Raw genomic sequence first — 18,496 nt, 5'->3', positions numbered from 1 at the left:
ATGAGCCCGGCCAGGTGGTAGATGTTTCAGTAGGGGAGCATTTCGGTAACAGTGACCACAATTCAGTAAGTTTTAAAGTACTGGTGGACAAGGATAAGAGTGGTCCTAGGATGAATGTGCTAAATTGGGGGAAGGCTAATTATAACAATATTAGGCGGGAAATGAAGAACATAGATTGGGGGCGGATGTTTGAGGGCAAATCAACATCTGACATGTGGGAGGCTTTCAAGTGGCAGTTGAAAGGAATTCAGGACCGGCATGTTCCTGTGAGGAAGAAGGATAAATACGGCAATTTTCGGGAACCTTGGATGACGAGAGATATTGTAGGCCTCGTCAAAAAGAAAAAGGAGGCATTTATCAGGGCTAAAAGGCTGGGAACAGACGAAGCCTGCGTGGAATATAAGGAAAGTAGGAAGGAACTTAAGCAAGGAGTCAGGAGGGCTAGAAGGGGTCACGAAAAGTCATTGGCAAATAGGGTTAAGGAAAATCCCAAGGCTTTTTACACGTACATAAAAAGCAAAAGGGTAGCCAGGGAAAGGGTTGGCCCACTGAAGGATAGGCAAGGGAATCTATGTGTGGAGCCAGAGGAAATGGGCGAGGTACTAAATGAATACTTTGCATCAGTATTCACCAAAGAGAAGGAATTGGTAGATGTTGAGTCTGGAGAAGGGTGTGTAGATAGCCTGGGTCACATTGAGATCCAAAAAGAAGAGGTGTTTGGTGTCGTAAAAAATATTAAGGTAGATAAGTCCCCAGGGCCTGATGGGATCTACCCCAGAATACTGAAGGAGGCTGGAGAGGAAATTGCTGAGGCCTTGACGGAAATCTTTGGATCCTCGCTGTCTTCGGGGGATGTCCCGGAGGACTGGAGAATAGCCAATGTTGTTCCTCTGTTTAAGAAGGGTAGCAAGGATAATCCCGGGAACTACAGGCCGGTGAGCCTTAATTCAGTGCTAGGGAAATTACTGGAGAGAATTCTTCGAGACAGGATCTACACCCATTTGGAAGCAAATGGACGTATTAGTGAGAGGCAGCACGGTTTTGTGAAGGGGAGGTCGTGTCTCACTAACTTGATACAGTTTTTCGAGGAGGTCACTAAGATGATTGATGCAGGTAGGGCAGTGGATGTTGTCTATATGGACTTCAGTAAGGCCTTTGACAAGGTCCCTCATGGTAGACTAGTACAAAAGGTGAAGTCACACGGGATCAGGGGTGAGCTGGCAAGGTGGATATAGAACTGGCTAGGCCATAGAAGGCAGAGAGTAGCAATGGAAGGATGCTTTTCTAATTGAAGGGCTGTGACAAGTGGTGTTCCACAGGGATCAGTGCTGGGGCCTTTGCTCTTTGTAGTATATATAAATGATTTGGAGGAAAATGTAACTGGTCTGATTAGTAAGTTTGCAGACGACACAAAGTTTGGTGGAATTGCGGATAGCGATGAGGACTGTCGGAGGATACAGCAGGATTTAGATTGTTTGGAGACTTGGGCGGAGAGATGGCAGATGGAGTTTAATCCGGACAAATGTGAGGTAATGCATTTTGGAAGGCCTAATGCAGGTAGGGAATATACGGTGAATGGTAGAACCCTCAAGAGTATTGAAAGTCAAAGAGATCTAGGAGTACAGGTCCACAGGTCACTGAAAGGGGCAAGACAGGTGGAGAAGGTAGTCAAGAAGGCATACGGCATGCTTGCCTTCATTGGCCGGGGCATTGAGTATAAGAATTGGCAAGTCATGTTGCAGCTGTATAGAACCTTAGTTAGGCCACACTTGGAGTATAGTGTTCAATTCTGGTCGCCACACTACCAGAAGGATGTGGAGGCTTTAGAGAGGGTGCAGAAGAGATTTACCAGAATGTTGCCTGGTATGGAGGGCATTAGCTATGAGGAGCGGTTGAATAAACTCGGTTTGTTCTCACTGGAACGAAGGAGGTTGAGGGGAGACCTGATAGAGGTATACAAAATTATGAGGGGCATAGACAGAGTGGATAGTCAGAGGCTTTTCCCCAGGGTAGAGGGGTCAATTACTAGGGGGCATAGGTTTAAGGTGAGAGGGGCAAGGTTTAGAGTAGATGTACGAGGCAAGTTTTTTACGCAGAGGGTAGTGGGTGCCTGGAACTCGCTACCGGAGGAGGTGGTGGAAGCAGGGACGATAGTGACATTTAAGGGGCATCTTGACAAATACATGAATAGGTTGGGAATAGAGGGATACGGACCCAGGAAGTGTAGAAGATTGTAGTTTAGTCGGGCAGCATGGTCGGCACGGGCTTGGAGGGCCGAAGGGCCTGTTCCTGTGCTGTACAGTTCTTTGTTCTTTGTTCTCCCACCACTGTCCCAACTGAGATTAGCCAATTCACCACAGTTCTGATATCAAACCTTGAACTTTGCTCCTCTCAAGAGGTCCATCAAGGAGGTCAATGAAATTACAAACAAATGATATACTGTGTTACTGGTGAGTAACACATTTGAAGATATGAGTATTTTAGTATATGATATGGTTTTGTAATATGTTGAGGAAAAAAGCACTCCAAACTAATGACAGCACAAATATTTTGCTTGAAGAAAAACAGATCAAGTTTGATAAATCCATTTTACAATGACAATGACCTGTTTCGAATCACTTTGATAACTCGCCCATCCCGAATGTTTGGATTTAGAATTTACAGAGAAAATATGCTAAACTCATATAGATTTCACCTCCTTAAAAATCTTCATTGCATATACACTTTAATATTTTAGACCAAAGAAAAATGATTGACCTTCAAATCTTCAAATTCTACATTATCTAGATTGGCTGTAAGTTAATGTGACAATCACTGATTCCAAAGCATTCACATCAGCAAAGATTTTCTAACTAGTTTACGCTGAAGTCACACCAGAAGTAAAGCACCTTGACCGAAGGTCAAGTGAGGTATTCTTTGTATGCCAGAATTAGCTTTGCTGTGGTTGAATTCTGAAAGTGCATATTTGAGACTTGCAAATTCCTTGTTTGTTTTCATTTCAACTCCCGTGTTAACCATTCAGTCCAGGAACAAGGTCACACGCTCCACATGAACATGAAACTCAGCCATTCACATCTTCATACACACACGGTATTTTAATCAGATATTTGCTGTCCAATGTTAAATTATCCAAACTGCAGGACTGTTAATCCCAAGGCCTGGTTGCTTTGCAGTTAATCTTAACACCACATGGGATTACTGCAACTAACATTGAAGACTGCTGCATTGACTATGATACAAAAATGCAGGATTATAACCTTGTCACTCAATAACTGGTTTGCAGAAAGGGTGACTGGTGTGTAATGTTAAAAATAGTTGTCAATTATTCAACTAATTTTATTACAGTTAGTTATCATTCAAAAATCAATGCAGTAATAAAGATTAAGTAATTAGAACTGGTAGAAAATGATGCCATAAGAGACAAGAATTGAGTGACTACAAGCATTGTGTTTAATTGTAGCATGCAATTCATTGTGCTATTTTGGGAGTCAAAACAGTTCCCATTTAAAACATTATTCACTGCAAATAAACCTACAATGTCCCTGTTCATATATGCGGTACAAATATATTATTACCAGTTGATTTCAAGATATTTGCTAGCAGCCAAAGCAAATATTGATGCACACAGTAATTAATAATTTCAGGATTACCATTTTGATTATATTAGACAATTTTGGTCAGACATTAAGATTTTTTTCAGGGTTTTGCAAACTTTCAGGCAAAAGGAACAGCAAAAAGCTTTATTATGAAGCTGATATATGTCAAAGCATGCAGTAAAATCAAAAAAGTATATTCCATCCTTCCTCTCCAATAGATTTTAACAGTCACTGACATTGTTTCAATTCCCTTTGATCCTTATAAAAGTCATATAATGCTGTTATACTTAGTGTAGTAGCCTGAGGCCATTAGTTTCTTAAGGCAAACAAAGTTATATTGCCAGCTCTACGCTGCTCCTGCCCAAGCAAGCAGACAAGTCTTTTTAACATCTTAACAGAAAATAGCTTGCAATTACCCCTTAAAAACACTACTCAATACAGTGAATACAATACCCTTAACTGCTATCTTTATTCCCACTCAAGCAACAAGAATAAAAATCATCTCAGGTTTCAATCCACTACAACTACCATTGGCACTCAGGAGTACTTGCTTTACAGAGATGTTCTTTGAGGAAGAGCAATCTTTCGACACTGCTTTAATGACAAGGGGCTGAGGTCCCCATTGGTGGGATCCTCTGTTTCGTTGGCAGCGTCGTTGGGTGCCCACAATGTGAAACCTCATTTGCTGGCTGCTGGAACGGAAAATCCCCCTGCCGGTGGGGCTCGCCACACCAGAAAATGGGTGCGGTGGGACGGAGCATCCCACCCAAGCTCTGAATCCTGTCAACACTCAAGCTGTATTTCATCAGAAGCTATTTCAACTGGTTTGGTCACCTTTCTAACCACCTTGCTCTTCTGACTGCAGACATGTCTTTTAACTGAACTGCAGATAGCAAACTGCTTGACCTCTGTTTACAGCTTCATGGAGAAAACCACTGACTTGCTTGATGCATGATCAATAACTCCAGAAGCGAGCTTGGAGACAATTGAAGGCTTTAATACGCTAGATGTTTCCCCCAGCAGCGCAGGTACAGAAGAAAGCTGCTGGGGCAGCACGGGCTCTTATACCCCGCCTTGCAGGGCGGAGCTAACATACAGGCTTAACCAATGGGAACAAGTACATTCTCCACTAATGGTATTCCGGCATTACCAGGTACCGTAATCCTTCTAACATGGACTACCACATTCAACCCCTGTTAAAAAAGAGTCCGGTGGGGATGGTGGCTTCATATTACAACGTGGTAAAGTCGTAGAAGTTACAGTTATGAAGGTACCGTATTACCTCCATACAGCGCTTTGCCTTATTACATCTTAACTATTTACAACAGTAATGGACATTTCAAAATGAAGCAATTAGCCGATCAGGGGCCCTGGTCATCCTCTGCGATCATCGTAGCTTTGGTGGTGGTGCCGGTGGAGGTTCGGGTGTCTGTGACTCCCGGAGTGTAGTTTCGGCTTCTGTGGCAGCTTCATCACCACTAGACAGGGCCGGTGGAAGGACCGACTGACCTGGGAAGGGGGCGGCTGTGGGGTGCGCCGGTGGGAGGGAGGGTAGGTCTGGTGGCAGGGGTGTGTGTAGGGATCCAGCGGGCGCCAGGTCCCTTAGAGAGACCGTATCCTGTCGGCCGTTGGGGTATGCCATGTAGGCGTACTGAGGGTTAGCATGGAGGAGATGGACCCTCTCGACCAATGGGTCCGATTTGTGCGCCCGCACGTGTTTTCGGAGCAGGATGGGTCCGGGAGCTGCCAGACAGGTCGGGAGCGAGGTCCCAGAGGAGGACTTCCTGGGGAAGACAAGGAGACGTTCGCGAGGTGTTTGGTTGGTCGTGGTACAGAGCAGTGACCGGATGGAGTGGAGGGCACCCGGGAGGACTTCCTGTCACCGGGAGACTGGGAGATTCCTGGACCGCAGGGACAGTAGGACAGTCTTCCAGACCATTCCGTTCTCCCTCTCTACCTGTCCGTTTCCCCGTGGGTTGTAACTGGCCGTCCTGTTCGAGGCAATGCCCTTGCTGAGCAGGAATTGACGCAGTTCGTCGCTCATAAAGGAGGACCCCTTATCACTGTTTATGTAGGCGGGGAAACCAAACACCGTAAAGATACTATGGAGGGCTTTTATGACGGTGGTTGCGGTCATGTCGGGGCAGGGGATGGCAAATGGGAACCGGGAGTACTCGTCAATCACGTTCAGGAAGTACATGTTGCAGTCGGTGGAGGGGAAGGGGCCTTTGAAATCCATACTGAGGCGTTCAAAGGGACAGGAAGCCTTTATCAGGTGCACTTTCTCTGGCCTGTAGAAGTGCAGCTTGCACTCCGCGCAGATTTGGCAATTCCTAGTGGCTGGCCTGACCTCCTCGATGGAGTAGGGCAGGTTGCGGGTCTTAATGAAATGGAAGAATCGAGTGACCCCCCGGGTGGCAGAGCTCCTCATGGAGGGCCCAGAGGCGGTCCACTTGTGCGATGGCACCCACGGGATAGGGCATCAGGAGGCTCGTTTAGCTTCCCAGGACGATACAAGATCTCATAGTTGTAGGTGGAGAGTTCGATCCTCCACCGCAGGATCTTGTCGTTTTTTATCTTGCCCCGCTGTGCATTATCGAACATGAAAGCAACCGACCGTTGGTCAGTGAGGAGAGTGAATCTCCTGCCGGCCAGGTAATGCCTCCAATGTCGCACAGCTTCTACTATGGCCTGGGCCTCCTTTTTGACTGAGGAATGGCGGATTTCAGAAGCGTGGAAGGTGCGTGAGAAGAAGGCCACGGGTCTGCCCGCTTGGTTGAGGGTGGCCGCCAGAGCTACGTCGGACGCATCACTCTCGACCTGGAAGGAGAGGGACCCGTCGATGGCGCTGATCGTGGCCTTTGCAATGTCTGCTTTGATGCGGCTGAAGACCTGGCGGGCCTCTATCGACAGGGCAAAAACTGTGGATTGGATCAGTGGACGGGCCTTGTCCGCATAGTTGGGGAGCCACTGGGTATAGTAGGAAAAAAAACCTAGGCAGTGCTTCAGGGCCTTGGAGTAGTGCGGGAGGGGGAACTCGATAAGGGGGCATATGTGTTCAGGGTCAGGGCCTATAACTCCATTACGCACTACGTAGCCGAGGATGGCTAGACAGTCGGTGCTAAACACGCATTTATCCTTGTTATACGTGAGGTTAAGGATTTTTGCGGTCTGGAGGAATTTTCGGAGGTTGGTGTCGTGGTCCTGCTGGTCGTGGCCGCAGATGGTGACATTATTGAGGTACGGGAATGTGGCCCGTAAACCGTACCGGTCAACCATTCGGTCCATCTCTCGTTGAAGGACCGAGACCCCATTAGCGACACCGAAGGGGAAGCAGTGTATTTGCGGTCACTAGTGCGGATGGGGAGCTGGTGGTAGGCGAACTTAAGATCCACCGTGGAAAAGACCTTGTATTGCGCGATCCTGTTGACCAGGTCGGATATGCGGGGGAGAGGGTACACGTCAAGCTGCGTAAACCTGTTGATGGTCTGACTGTAGTCGATGACCATCCTATGCTTCTCCCCGGTCTTTACAACCATTACTTGAGCTCTCCAGGGGCTGTTGCTAGCCTCAATGACACCTTCCCTCAGTAACCGTTGGACCTATGACCTAAGATCCGGTCCTGGGCACTGTACCGTCTGCTCCTGGTGGCGACGGGTTTGCAATCCGGGGTGAGGTTCGCAAACAGGGAAGGCGGATCGACCTTGCGGGTCACAAGGCTGCAGACAGTGAGGGGGGGTATAGGGCCGCCGAATTTGAAAGTTAGATTTTGGAGGTTGCACTGAAAGTCCAACCCTAGGAGTATGGCCGAGCAGAGGTGGGGAAGGATGTAGAGTCGGTAGTTTTTGAACTCCCTTCCCTGGACTGTGAGGTTAGCTACACAAAACCCCTTTATCTCTACTGAGTGGGAACCGGAGGCCAGGGAGATTTTTTGATTAAGGGGGTGGACGGCGAGAGAACAGCGCCTTACCTTTTTGGTGTGTATGAAGCTCTCCGTGCTCCCAGAGTCGATTAGGCAGGATGTTTCATGCCCATTGATAAGCACCGTCGTCGTAGCAGTCAAGAGTGTTTGGGGCCGAGACTGGTCCAGGGTCACCGTGGCTAATTGTGGCAGCAGTTGGATGTTCTCTTTGGGCGGTGTGTGGTCATCCGAACTGGTGTCCTGAGAGTCCATCCAAGATTGCGGTGCCCGCTGGTCGCACATGGCTGGGTGTGCACAAAATGGCGGCGCCCATCCATCGCACGTGGCGTCCGTGGGACAAGATGGCGGCGCCCGGAGGCCACACATGGTTCTGGAGGAGGAAGATGGTGGCGCCCGCTGGCCGCACGGGGTCCGTGGGGAGCGTTGTGGTGGCGGTCCATATTCGCCTCCGGAGACGGCAGCGACTGCCCGGGCCTGGCATACCGCCACGAACTGGCCCTTTTCCCCGCATCCATGGCAGATGGATGAACGGGCCGGACAGCGCTGTCAGGGGTGCTTGGCTTGCCCGCAGAAATAGCAGCGGGGCCCCCGGGGTTGCCAGGCCGTCTCGCTGCACAAGCTTGTGGGGGGTTGGGAGGTGCCTCAGGGTCGGCCGCGGGGGGGTTCCACGCTGCCAGGGCTGCCGTGCGGTCGGGGACGTAAGCACGGGCATTTCGGGAGTCCACGTCCAGGGAGCCGGCAAGGGCCCATGCCTCATTGAGGCCTAGTGTCTCTTTCGCCAGCAATCGCTGGCGGATTTGGGAGGACAGCATACCTGCAATGAAAGCGCCCCGAATCAAAAGTTCTGTGTGGTCATTTGCTGCAACCTGCGGGCAGCTGCAGTTTCTCCCCAACACCAGGTGCGCACGGTAGAATTCTTCCAGTGATTCCCCAGGGATTTGTCGCCTCGTCGCTAGTAGATGTCAGGCGTAGACCTTGTTTACAGGGCGAATATAATGTCCTTTCAGCAGCTCCATTGCGGCATCGAAATCGTCCGCGTCCTCGATGAGGGTGTAGATTTCTGGGCTCACCCTCGAGTGCAGAATTTGTAGTTTCTGTTCTCCCGTGGTGTGTTTTCGGCCGTCCCGAGATAACCGTTGAAGCACGCCAGCCAATGCTTGAAGGTTGCCGCTGAGTTTGCCACATGGGGGCTGAGCTGCAGACACTCCGGTTTGATTCAGTGCTCCATTCTTTAAAAACTAGCGTATTAAATTGATGCACGATCAATAACTCCAGAAGCGAGATTGGAGACAATTGAAGGCTTTAATAAGCTAGATGTTTCCCCAAGCAGCGCAGGTACAGAAGAAAGCTGCTGGGGCAGCACGGGCTCTTATATCCCGCCTTGCAGGGCGGAGCTAACATGCAGGCTTAACCAATGGGAACAAGTACATTCTCCACCAATGGTATTCCAGCATTACCAGGTACCGTAATCCTTCTAACACAGGCTACCACACTGCTTTGCCTGCAAAATGCCTGGTGCCTTAGCTCCACCTAGCAACTACATCATCTTACCAAACTGAAATCTAATTAACGCCACATGGTATCCCTTTAATCCAAACAAAACTGCATTAGCCCAAGCTTTTTACGATGCCTTAATTGCACCCCTGGCCCCAAAAGCTTAGTTGTCTTTAAAACTAGGATTTCATTTAAAAGATGATTGCAGCATTACACACACATTAACCCATTAACCCAGGCTTTTAACCCTTACTGTGCAGCAAATAACTATAACATAATATGGCTGAAATTCCCACAATCATCACAGGTAAGCTAAATTTCCAGAATGACTGATGGAACAATTGATACTCTTTTCATGTTAAACAATGTAAGAGGTCACCTGAATGTGCAAAAATCAGCTTGGGAGTTTTGCAAAGTTTACTTACAATTAATTATACCTCAGCCAGGCAAACCGGTAATAGTTGGAGATAGTTCCATGACAATACTGGAATATATTCTGGCAAACTTCACTTTTCAATTCACTGTACTGAATTTGCATAAAACCAAACCAGTTTGACATTGATGTAAACTGTGTTGTATAACTGACCAGTGGTAAGTGAACATGACAAAATATTTGAGGAATTGTCCCGCCTCCAAATTATTTTATCTCCATATTTGACCTCTGCTAATAATTCCATACACTTATGACAGACGATTTGGTAACCATTATGACCTTGGGCCACATTAATAGACAAATGATTTGGAGGCCAAAACACTACTATACCAGTGGAAAGTTGGAACATTGCAAACTTTCAATGCATGGTATCATTCAGTGTCACGAATGCTGATGATGTCACTGAATTTATTATAGCAAATGTATGGGGAGAAAGTTCAAGATCTGTGACTCCCTCTCAATATGAGCATCCATCAGCTGGTTTGGCATATAGTGTCTCCATAGGCACTTAATCCAAACTCTTTCTTAATGTTGCAGTGTAGATTAGAGTCAAATAGCCATAGTCATAGATTCAGAGAGATTTTACAGCATGGAAAGAGGCCCTTCAGCACACCGAGTCTATGCTCCCTGATTATTGGCCTCTCCGCTAAGGGGAAATGTTTCTTCCTATCAAAGCCCCTCAAACAGGTCCCCCCTCAGCCAACTCTGCTCCAGGGAAAACAACTCCAGCCTATCCAGCCCCTCTTGACAGCTGAAATTCTACCATTAATTCTGTATTCTCTTACTTTGTTAGTTCCATTCTAGTAAATGTTCAGCGATAGTGAGATGTAATTTCAAATTGTAATTTCTAGGCACCAATTAAAATTAATTGTCAGTGAAGTTGACTAGCTAACAGAGGATAACATGAAAGATTTCATCACTCACTCTCAATCTTTTCTGCAGACACTCTGTAGGTTCCTTGGCCGCTATTTGGCATTTTTCCATTGGGCTTTTTCTCTTTCTCACTTTTTTTATTGCCATTTTTGACTGGAAAATGGGAAGCAGTGTGTGAATAATCTTAAATGCTAAAATATCAAACAGATAGGTTCAGTCTTATTACAGTAGAATATTTCAGAGATAATTTAAGTGCAATGTTAAAATCCTGAATAAAATTGATTCCACATTATGTAAAAACAATGCAGACGTACACATTTATCTACACTTTATATTTTGTTTCCCAAGTGATAATGAAGTCCCTTTACTTATCAAGTATAATTCATAATTATTGTCCATTATTCACGAAAACACCCAAATTGCACGAATCTTTCTTGCTTCTTTAACAAATATCTGTTTGCCTTGAACGCACTTTTGAAACTTATCTTTGATTCAGGTTTGCTCCATGTAAAAAACGTGTTCATCCGTGCGCGGGAACTCTTGCAAAGTTTCACAATGAACTGTTTGTCGGCGGTGCTACAGGACATTGTTTAAACTCTTGTCCACACTCAATTGTTAGAGTATGAAGCTATATTCTTCGTGTTATACTTAATCCCAGTCGCCTCTCCTGCTTGTGTTTTGAAACGCAACTAAAATGAAAATCCCTTACTTTTTTTTAAAGTGCAGAATTGCGATGTTAAACTGCGAATAAATGCAGAATACAGATATTGTTAGAACTAATCTGAATCCGTTCTGTTTTGATGACAGTCACTGTTTACCTGGCGCTCCCCCTGGTCTCTCTTTTTCCTTCTTTACTTTCACCTTGGACTGTCTTTCGAAGGGAACCTCTGGGTTCCTTCGGCGCTCCTCGGGGTAGTAGTAAGGGTCTCTCGAAATGATCTCCTGCAGGTAGTAATCGAGCTCTTCCACAGGGTCCCCACGGACAACATCCGAAAAGACCACCGAGCAAAGACCAAGAACAGCAACGCAACAGCCACGGGTCAGAGGGAACATTGTAGGAAACTGCAGTTCAACACAGCACTGACTCCAAAACAAGTGTGGTCAAACACATGTGGATAACATACAATCACAAACTTGCTATGCCCCAAAGTTCTGGTGATCCTGACTTGAGGAAACGTCCATGTGATTAGAAAATGCGTCAGACACAGAGCAAAGAGCGACTTCAGTCTGGATGTTGCCAGGTGATTTGGGCGTTAGGATCCCAGTGCTTACTGAAGCTTGCGCCGAAACCCAGAGGCACTGCACAATTTTAAGGGACACAAAATAATCGAAATCACATATCGCCTTCCAGAGCACTGGAACGCATGTTTATTTTAGATGAGATTTGGCAGTGGTTACCGACCTGTCATAAAACAATGTCAATAAATGAATTGTGTCTGCCCTGAGTGTGTGTGTCTGTTTGTGTCTTTCATAAAGCAGGTTCAGTCAGCACTGTTTCCTTAGTGAGATCTTTGCCAGCGTGGCTCCCAAAACTGGTCAACCCCAGAATCAAACGCGCGAAAGAAATTGTGCATTACACAAGTCTCTTTTTTTTAAAAATCAATTTCTCGCTCTCAGTGTTCACGTATACGTGGAGTTTTGCGAATGTGTTAGTCGCTGTCTCCAGCTGTCTGTCGGTTCTTGCAGACGCCCCGCTTGAGGCGTTCTGTAAAAGAATAGGCAGCAAGCAAGGGCGAATTGTTCAATTGATAGACTCAGCATGAGTTCAGAGACAAGCTAGAAGGTCTGTGTTCACTGGTGAGAAGTATTTCAATGACCTGAAAACACCTACTCTCTCTCTCCCTTCCACGGACAAGTTTCAGGCGCGGTGAGGCAGGTTTCAACAGAGCCAGGGCGGCTCCACCATTCATCTTTCCCACTGTCACAAAGGATCATTTCACCGGGGGGGGGGGGGGGTGTTCTCAAACCCAGGAGACATTGATCTATCCCTTTAACCCTCAGAAAAACATCGCTTTTATTTTGTTTGTTTTTTAAAAATTGTGTCTAATTATTTTAAGTGCCAAGAATTAGAAAATTTTCAAAAACAATTTTGCTTCCAAGCTGGTCAGAGGACCCAACACACCTCAGCAATATTTCTAAACCTGGTTCCTTAACCTGTTTCCATTCAAATCGACATGTGCTGAAGAAAATGTCCTCAGAACACTGTCCCCCACCCCTAGGGATTTAAACAGTTGCTGGTGTACAGTATTCAATTCCCAACATGGGAATATTAATTATATAAGTGTATTCATTTATTAGGGCGACCTCCATTAGACACTGGTGATATGCATCACTGTATATACACAAGGGGTTAATGTAAGTACACTACAACTAAGTAACCACTAGAGGGAGCACCAGAGATGTCATGACATGCAGACACACAGCCAATGGGTCATTACAACAGGACACAACCAATGGGTAATCAGGACACCCAGAGGTGGCATTACCACAAGGGGGGGGCTTCACAACCCATATAAAAGGATAGGGCACACATGCTCTGCCTCTTTCCGACAGACATCTAGAGAGTACACCAGGGTTGATCAACAGCATCACACCCAGCACGTGGCTTAGAGCAGGCTGATATAGACTGAGTTACTACAGCTAGATTAGTAGAGAGTCGAACTCATTTAAGAACTATGTTAATAGTTCAATAAACAAGTTGAACTCATTTCATAGTCTGGAGCTTCCTTTGTCAAAGCATACATCAAGGAAACAGCTTATACTACACGAAGCAGCATAACACAACAGACACCACTGTACAGTTACATCTGGCAGTGGCCAAAACTGAATGCACAAGAACCTCTTGTGTCAGCAGAATTGAAACAGCGTGAGAAGAGAGGAATTATCCTTTAATTCCACATTTACAACTGAAAGATAACACCATCACATTGCTCAAGAGAATGATTGACTGCCATACAATATGATCCTGGAAGTTCATTTATATTCAAAACAGTTACCAGGAGGACTGGGGCTGGTGCATTCTGGGACTGCTTTTATATTATATTATTTGTAAAGTGTTGGGAACGAATTGTTATGTGAATATTATATGCCTGGTTTTCGGCATTCACTGTCTGCACTGCAGTCATGTGCCAAGTAACAATGTATCAGCCACTCAGTCTGTCAGCCACATGAGGGTCAGCGAGAAATGCACTCAACGAAGCTCCAATGAGTCTGAAGTGTGCTCATTTCTAACTTAAGGGAAGCAGTAAGGCAACACGGCGCCAGCAGGCTGTGATAGTAAAAGACCAAACATTTTGAACAAATTTAATGCTGAATGAGATTACTACCTTGTTCAAAAAGGTTGTAAGGTTAAGCCCAGCAATTATAGGGCAGTCAGTTTAACTTCCGTCGTGGGGAAGCTTCTAGAAACAATTATTCGGGAGAGAATTGGTAGTCACATGGGAAAATGTAGGCTAATGAAGAAGAGGCAGCATGGATTTCGAAAGGAGAAATTGTGTTTAACCAACTTGTTGGAGTTTTTTGAAGAGGTAACAGAAAGGATCATTGAGATTAACGCCATTGATATGGTGTACATGGACTTTAGAAAGGCATTCGATACAGTGACACACAACAGACTTGTGAGAAAGGTCTTGGAATAAAATGGACAGTGGAAATGTGGATACAAAATTGGATGAGTAATAGGAAACAGAGAATAAGGGTCCCTGAATATTTTTCAGGCTGGATAAGAAGGTTTGTATTGGAATTCTCCAGGGGTCAGTATTGAGACCCTTGATTTTCCTGATGTATCTTGGTGTGCATGGGACAATTTCAAAGTTTGCAGATAACACGAAACTTGGAAGTATCGTAAACTCTGAAGAGGGCTGTGTAGAATTTCAAAAGCACATAGACAAGTTGGCGGAGTGGGCAGGTGAAGTTCAATGCGGAGAAGTCTGAGATGATGAATTTTGGTAGGAAGAACATGGAGAGATCATCGAAAACAAGAGTTAAAATTCTTAAGGGGCTGCAGGAATAGAGAGACCTGGGTGTATATGTGCAGGCATCATTGAAGGTGGCAGGACAGGTGGAGAGAAGTTAGTAAAGCATATAGTATTCTGGGCTTTATTAACAGTAGCATAGACTTACAAGAGCAAGGATGTTATGCTGAATTTATGCAAGTTAGACCTCAGCTGGAATATTGTGTATAGTTCTGGGTGCCACACTATAGGAAGGATGTGAACTCATTGGAGAGAGTGCAGAACACGTTTACAAGAATGGTTGCAGGATTGAGAAGCTTTAGCAATGAGGATAGTATGGAGAGATTGGGACTGCTCCCCGAGGAGAGAAGAAGGCTAGGAGATGTTCAAAATTGTGAGGGGGTTGAACAGAGTAGATAGGGAGAAACTGTTTCCGCTCCGAGGGCCCAGGTTTAAACTGATTTGCAAAAGAAACAAATGTGATGTGAGAAAAAGCTTTTTCACACAATGGGTGGCTCAGGTCTGGAATGCACTGCCTGGAAATGTGGTGGAGGCAGGTTCAATCGAGGCATTAAAGAGGGCATTAGATGATTATTCGAATAGAAACAATATGAGAGGGTAAGGGGAAAAGGCAGGAGAATGACATTAAGCCATGATGCTCGTTTGGAGAGCCGGTGCGGACACGACGGCCGAATGGCCTCCTTTTGTGATGCATCACTTCTGTAATTCTCTCATTTACTCTTGAAACTCAGGCATCATCCTGGTAATATAGCCATCTGGGATGGCATCTTCCCGATTACAAAATGGACACTTTGCAAAGATTGCAGGGAAAATGGACAATACTGAGAAAGCAAGCAGATGCAGGGTTTGTCTGTTGATTAGAGCCGCAGCTCCCAGACAAGACTGAAACTGCAAAACCATTACCATACTAATGAGCCATCCCCGGGGACAAAAACGTAACATTTAAGTAAACGATACCAAGGCAGACATCCCGGCGCCAGAGGAGGCCAGAACAAAGCAGGCCAACGGCCACCTAGGACATGCCCAGCCACCAGGGCACCCACCCCTTTATTGGAGGATTGGGAAATGGCCCAATTAATTGGAAAAAGGCATCGATTGGCAGGAGTTAAATGAGACCGCCCACAGATACGTACATGGGACATGTATGCAAGAAAAAAAAACAAAAGAGAAAAGCACCCCAACCCCGACTGACCAGGCATAACACACCCCCATGAACCCTGTAACCACACACCCCAGGGCCGCAGCAGAAGGAAACACAGATTTCCTGTATACAACCCCGTTAACCGTGACCTAATTACGGGACGTGTGTGGAAAAAGTACACCGTTCCTTCCCACATCAGACCCCCACCAGTTTTTCGCTAGAGTTAAACAGCAGGCTACCATGTACGGCCTGGATGAAAAGGAGCAAGTGAAGCTCACAGTTTTAAGCCTCTACCTTCAGTCACAGCAGCCCTTCCCGACCCACAGGCACACTCCAAGAAATGCACACAGCGATCCTGGATACGATCGGCTATAACAGAGGAGGCCGGTAGAAGGCCTAAACAAGGGTAGGCAAAAGATGACAGAGCACCCCACAGCATTTGCTGGACGCTTGTGGATACATTTCACAGCAGTTTTCGGAGAGTTAGCCCGCGCCCATTTGTCCCCAGATAACACGGCCAAATGGTCTCGATTCCAAGTCTCTCACACGATAGACGCAGGACAGAGAGCTTGCGCAAATTACGACCCCTCAGACGAGGCCCACAACGAGAAATGCGTTTTGAAGAGATTGTCCCGCACTTGGGAACAATCAGTCCAAGGCAAAACCGCATTTGCAAAACCCGAGGAAGAGCAGGCAGACATGAATCCAGTTAAAGCGCACCAGAACCCCGCATGGGTAAATGAGGGCAGGAACAGCCCACCACAGCCAAAATCCCCGGAATGTTACAACTGTGGACAATTAGGACACTTTGCACGAGAGTGCATCGTACCCCAAAAGAAGCAGAGAAACCAACAGACAGGCACCCTAAATAAGAATAGGACAAAGCCAATCCATAGCGTTAGCGCCCGTTCAGAGAACATAGACATGAATGGCACTGACTGACGGTGTTCGGGCTCCCCAACTTGGGTCTGCGATACCTTTGGGACAAGTCCAGTAGACCGGTCGTACCAGCCAAGTCCGGGGTCACCCCGTAGAATTTCTTTGGGACACAGGAGGGTCCCGCACCACACTCAATTCCTCTACGATGTTCCAGCGAGACACGTGGCCCACAATAGACACCATCACACTCAGCGGCTTTACAGGTCATTTACAACAAGGACACATCACAGCCCCTGTAGCGATACAAATAGGGAACATTACAACTAAACACCCCGTAGTTTTGGTCGATCTACCCCAGACAGCTGAACACATCCTAGGAATCGATTTTATGAGCTCCCACAACCTTTCTTTTGATCCAGTTAATAAATGCGTTTGGAAAATGGCAAAGGCAGCATGAGCCCCCGCCACGCTCACAATTGGAGACTATGAAAACAGAATTAGCCCAGTAGGAGACTTCTGGTTCAACCCTCGAGCCATTAGTCAGGACAGACAGGTTAGGGAAGTCCTGCAGCAACACAAAGCAGCGTTTGCACAGCACAAGCACAACTGTGGCAAAATAGCTGACTTTGTGAACATTACAGGTCCCGACCCCAGACTCCAAAAGAAGTATGGTTTTCCCCAAGTGGCAGAGGGAGAAATCTCCAAAGTAATAGAGAGTTTGCTTGATCAAGGTGTACTCAGATCAGTAGCCTCCACAAACAACACACCAATTTGGCCCGTCAGGAAAGCCGATGGATCATGGCGACTGACCATTGATTACCGGGAACTGAATAAAGTAACCCCAGTAGCAGCCCCCACCGTAGCCATGAGTCCCGAGAACATGCTCAAACAGGGACTCCAGTCAAAATGGTTTTTGGTTTTGGATATTAGCAACGGCTTTTGGTCCATTCCATTGGATAAATTGTGCTAGTACAAATTCACCTTTACATTCCAGGGACAACAATATACCTGGACGTGCCTTCCACAAGGCTTCCACAACTCCCCCTCCATTTTACACCGACAGCTGGCAAATGGACTAGCAAACGTTTCCCGCCCCGATTGTCTGTTCCAGTATGTAGATGACTTGCTACTACAGACAGACACAAAGGGAGAGCACATTTCACTTCTCGCCGAACTCCGAGCACTCCTAAAAGAAATTGGATGTAAAGTCAACCGCAAGAAGGCCCAGATTTTGCAGGAAAAAGTGATTTGCTTGGGTACAGTAATCACACATGATAAACGCGAGATCGAGCAAAAGAGAATTTACTCGATCGTCAAATTGCCCCTTCCCCATAATGTCTCAGCCCTCCGGTCATTTCTAGGACTGGTCGGATACTGCCGAAACCATATCGACGGTTTCGCCACAAAAGCAGCGCCCCTATCCGACCTTCTCAAGAAAAAGGCACCTTGGGAAAGGCTTCCACAGCACACGGATGCCGTGGATGCTTTAAAAAGAGACCTCAGCACAGCCCCCACATTACAGGTCCCAGATCCACTTTCCCCGTATGCAATTGAAGTTGCAAGCACCGACCGAACCCTTTCGGCCGTACTCCTCCAGGAATGCCATGACCAATTACGCCCCGTGGCATACGCCTCACGCGTGTTAGATCCTGTCGAGCAAGGATTTTCTGCCTGCGAATGGCACCTGCTCGCAGTTTTTTGGGCAGTACAGTACTTCGCCTACATTACAGGACTCAACCCCATCACCATTCTCACTGAACACACCCAAGGCAGCTATTATTAGACGGTGGACTTAAAGATGGCACAGTCAGCCAAATCCGCGCAGCCTGTTCTTTTACAGGGACGGGACATTACAGTCAAAAGAACCGAGACCCAGACCTTCCTAGCCGATAATTTGCAATATGCAGGTACCCCACATGAGTGTGCGATCATCGCTACAAAACACAACACAGGCCCATTTATACCTCAGTCAGCTCCCAGGAAAGCAGGTAATACACCCCAGAGACCCCAGACCACAGACACGTGCGCAGCCCTGAAAATTTATGTGGATGGCTCCTCCACAGTTTTGAACGGAAAGAGAATTACCGGTTGCGGCATTTATGCCGAGGACGCACAGTGACGCACCCTTGAGGAGATTTCATTCAAGTTGCCAGGACATCTAGGCTCGCAGGCAGCAGAACTGGC

General features: G+C 46.6%; 1 protein-coding gene across 2 annotated transcripts in view; it reads right to left on the bottom strand.

Moving 5' to 3' along the window:
- Positions 1-12,116, bottom strand: part of cpxm2 (carboxypeptidase X (M14 family), member 2) — a 308,110-nt gene extending 295,994 nt beyond the window's left edge. The window contains exons 1-2 of one of the 2 annotated variants that reach the window (XM_072479270.1): positions 11,137-12,114; positions 10,370-10,471 (exon numbers count right to left, since the gene is read on the bottom strand). In XM_072479270.1, coding sequence (XP_072335371.1) covers positions 10,370-10,471; positions 11,137-11,371 — 337 coding nt within the window. In that variant the 5' untranslated portion in view covers positions 11,372-12,114. Of the gene's footprint in view, positions 1-10,369; positions 10,472-11,136 lie in introns of both variants that reach the window. The other variant, XM_072479272.1, reaches the window with a different exon arrangement.
- Between the last annotated feature and the right edge of the window lie 6,380 nt (positions 12,117-18,496).

This window comes from Scyliorhinus torazame, chromosome 16 (genome assembly GCF_047496885.1).
Source record: "Scyliorhinus torazame isolate Kashiwa2021f chromosome 16, sScyTor2.1, whole genome shotgun sequence".
In the NCBI taxonomy this organism is placed as follows: Eukaryota; Metazoa; Chordata; class Chondrichthyes; order Carcharhiniformes; family Scyliorhinidae; genus Scyliorhinus; species Scyliorhinus torazame.
This window is presented reverse-complemented; position numbering and strand designations above follow the sequence as displayed.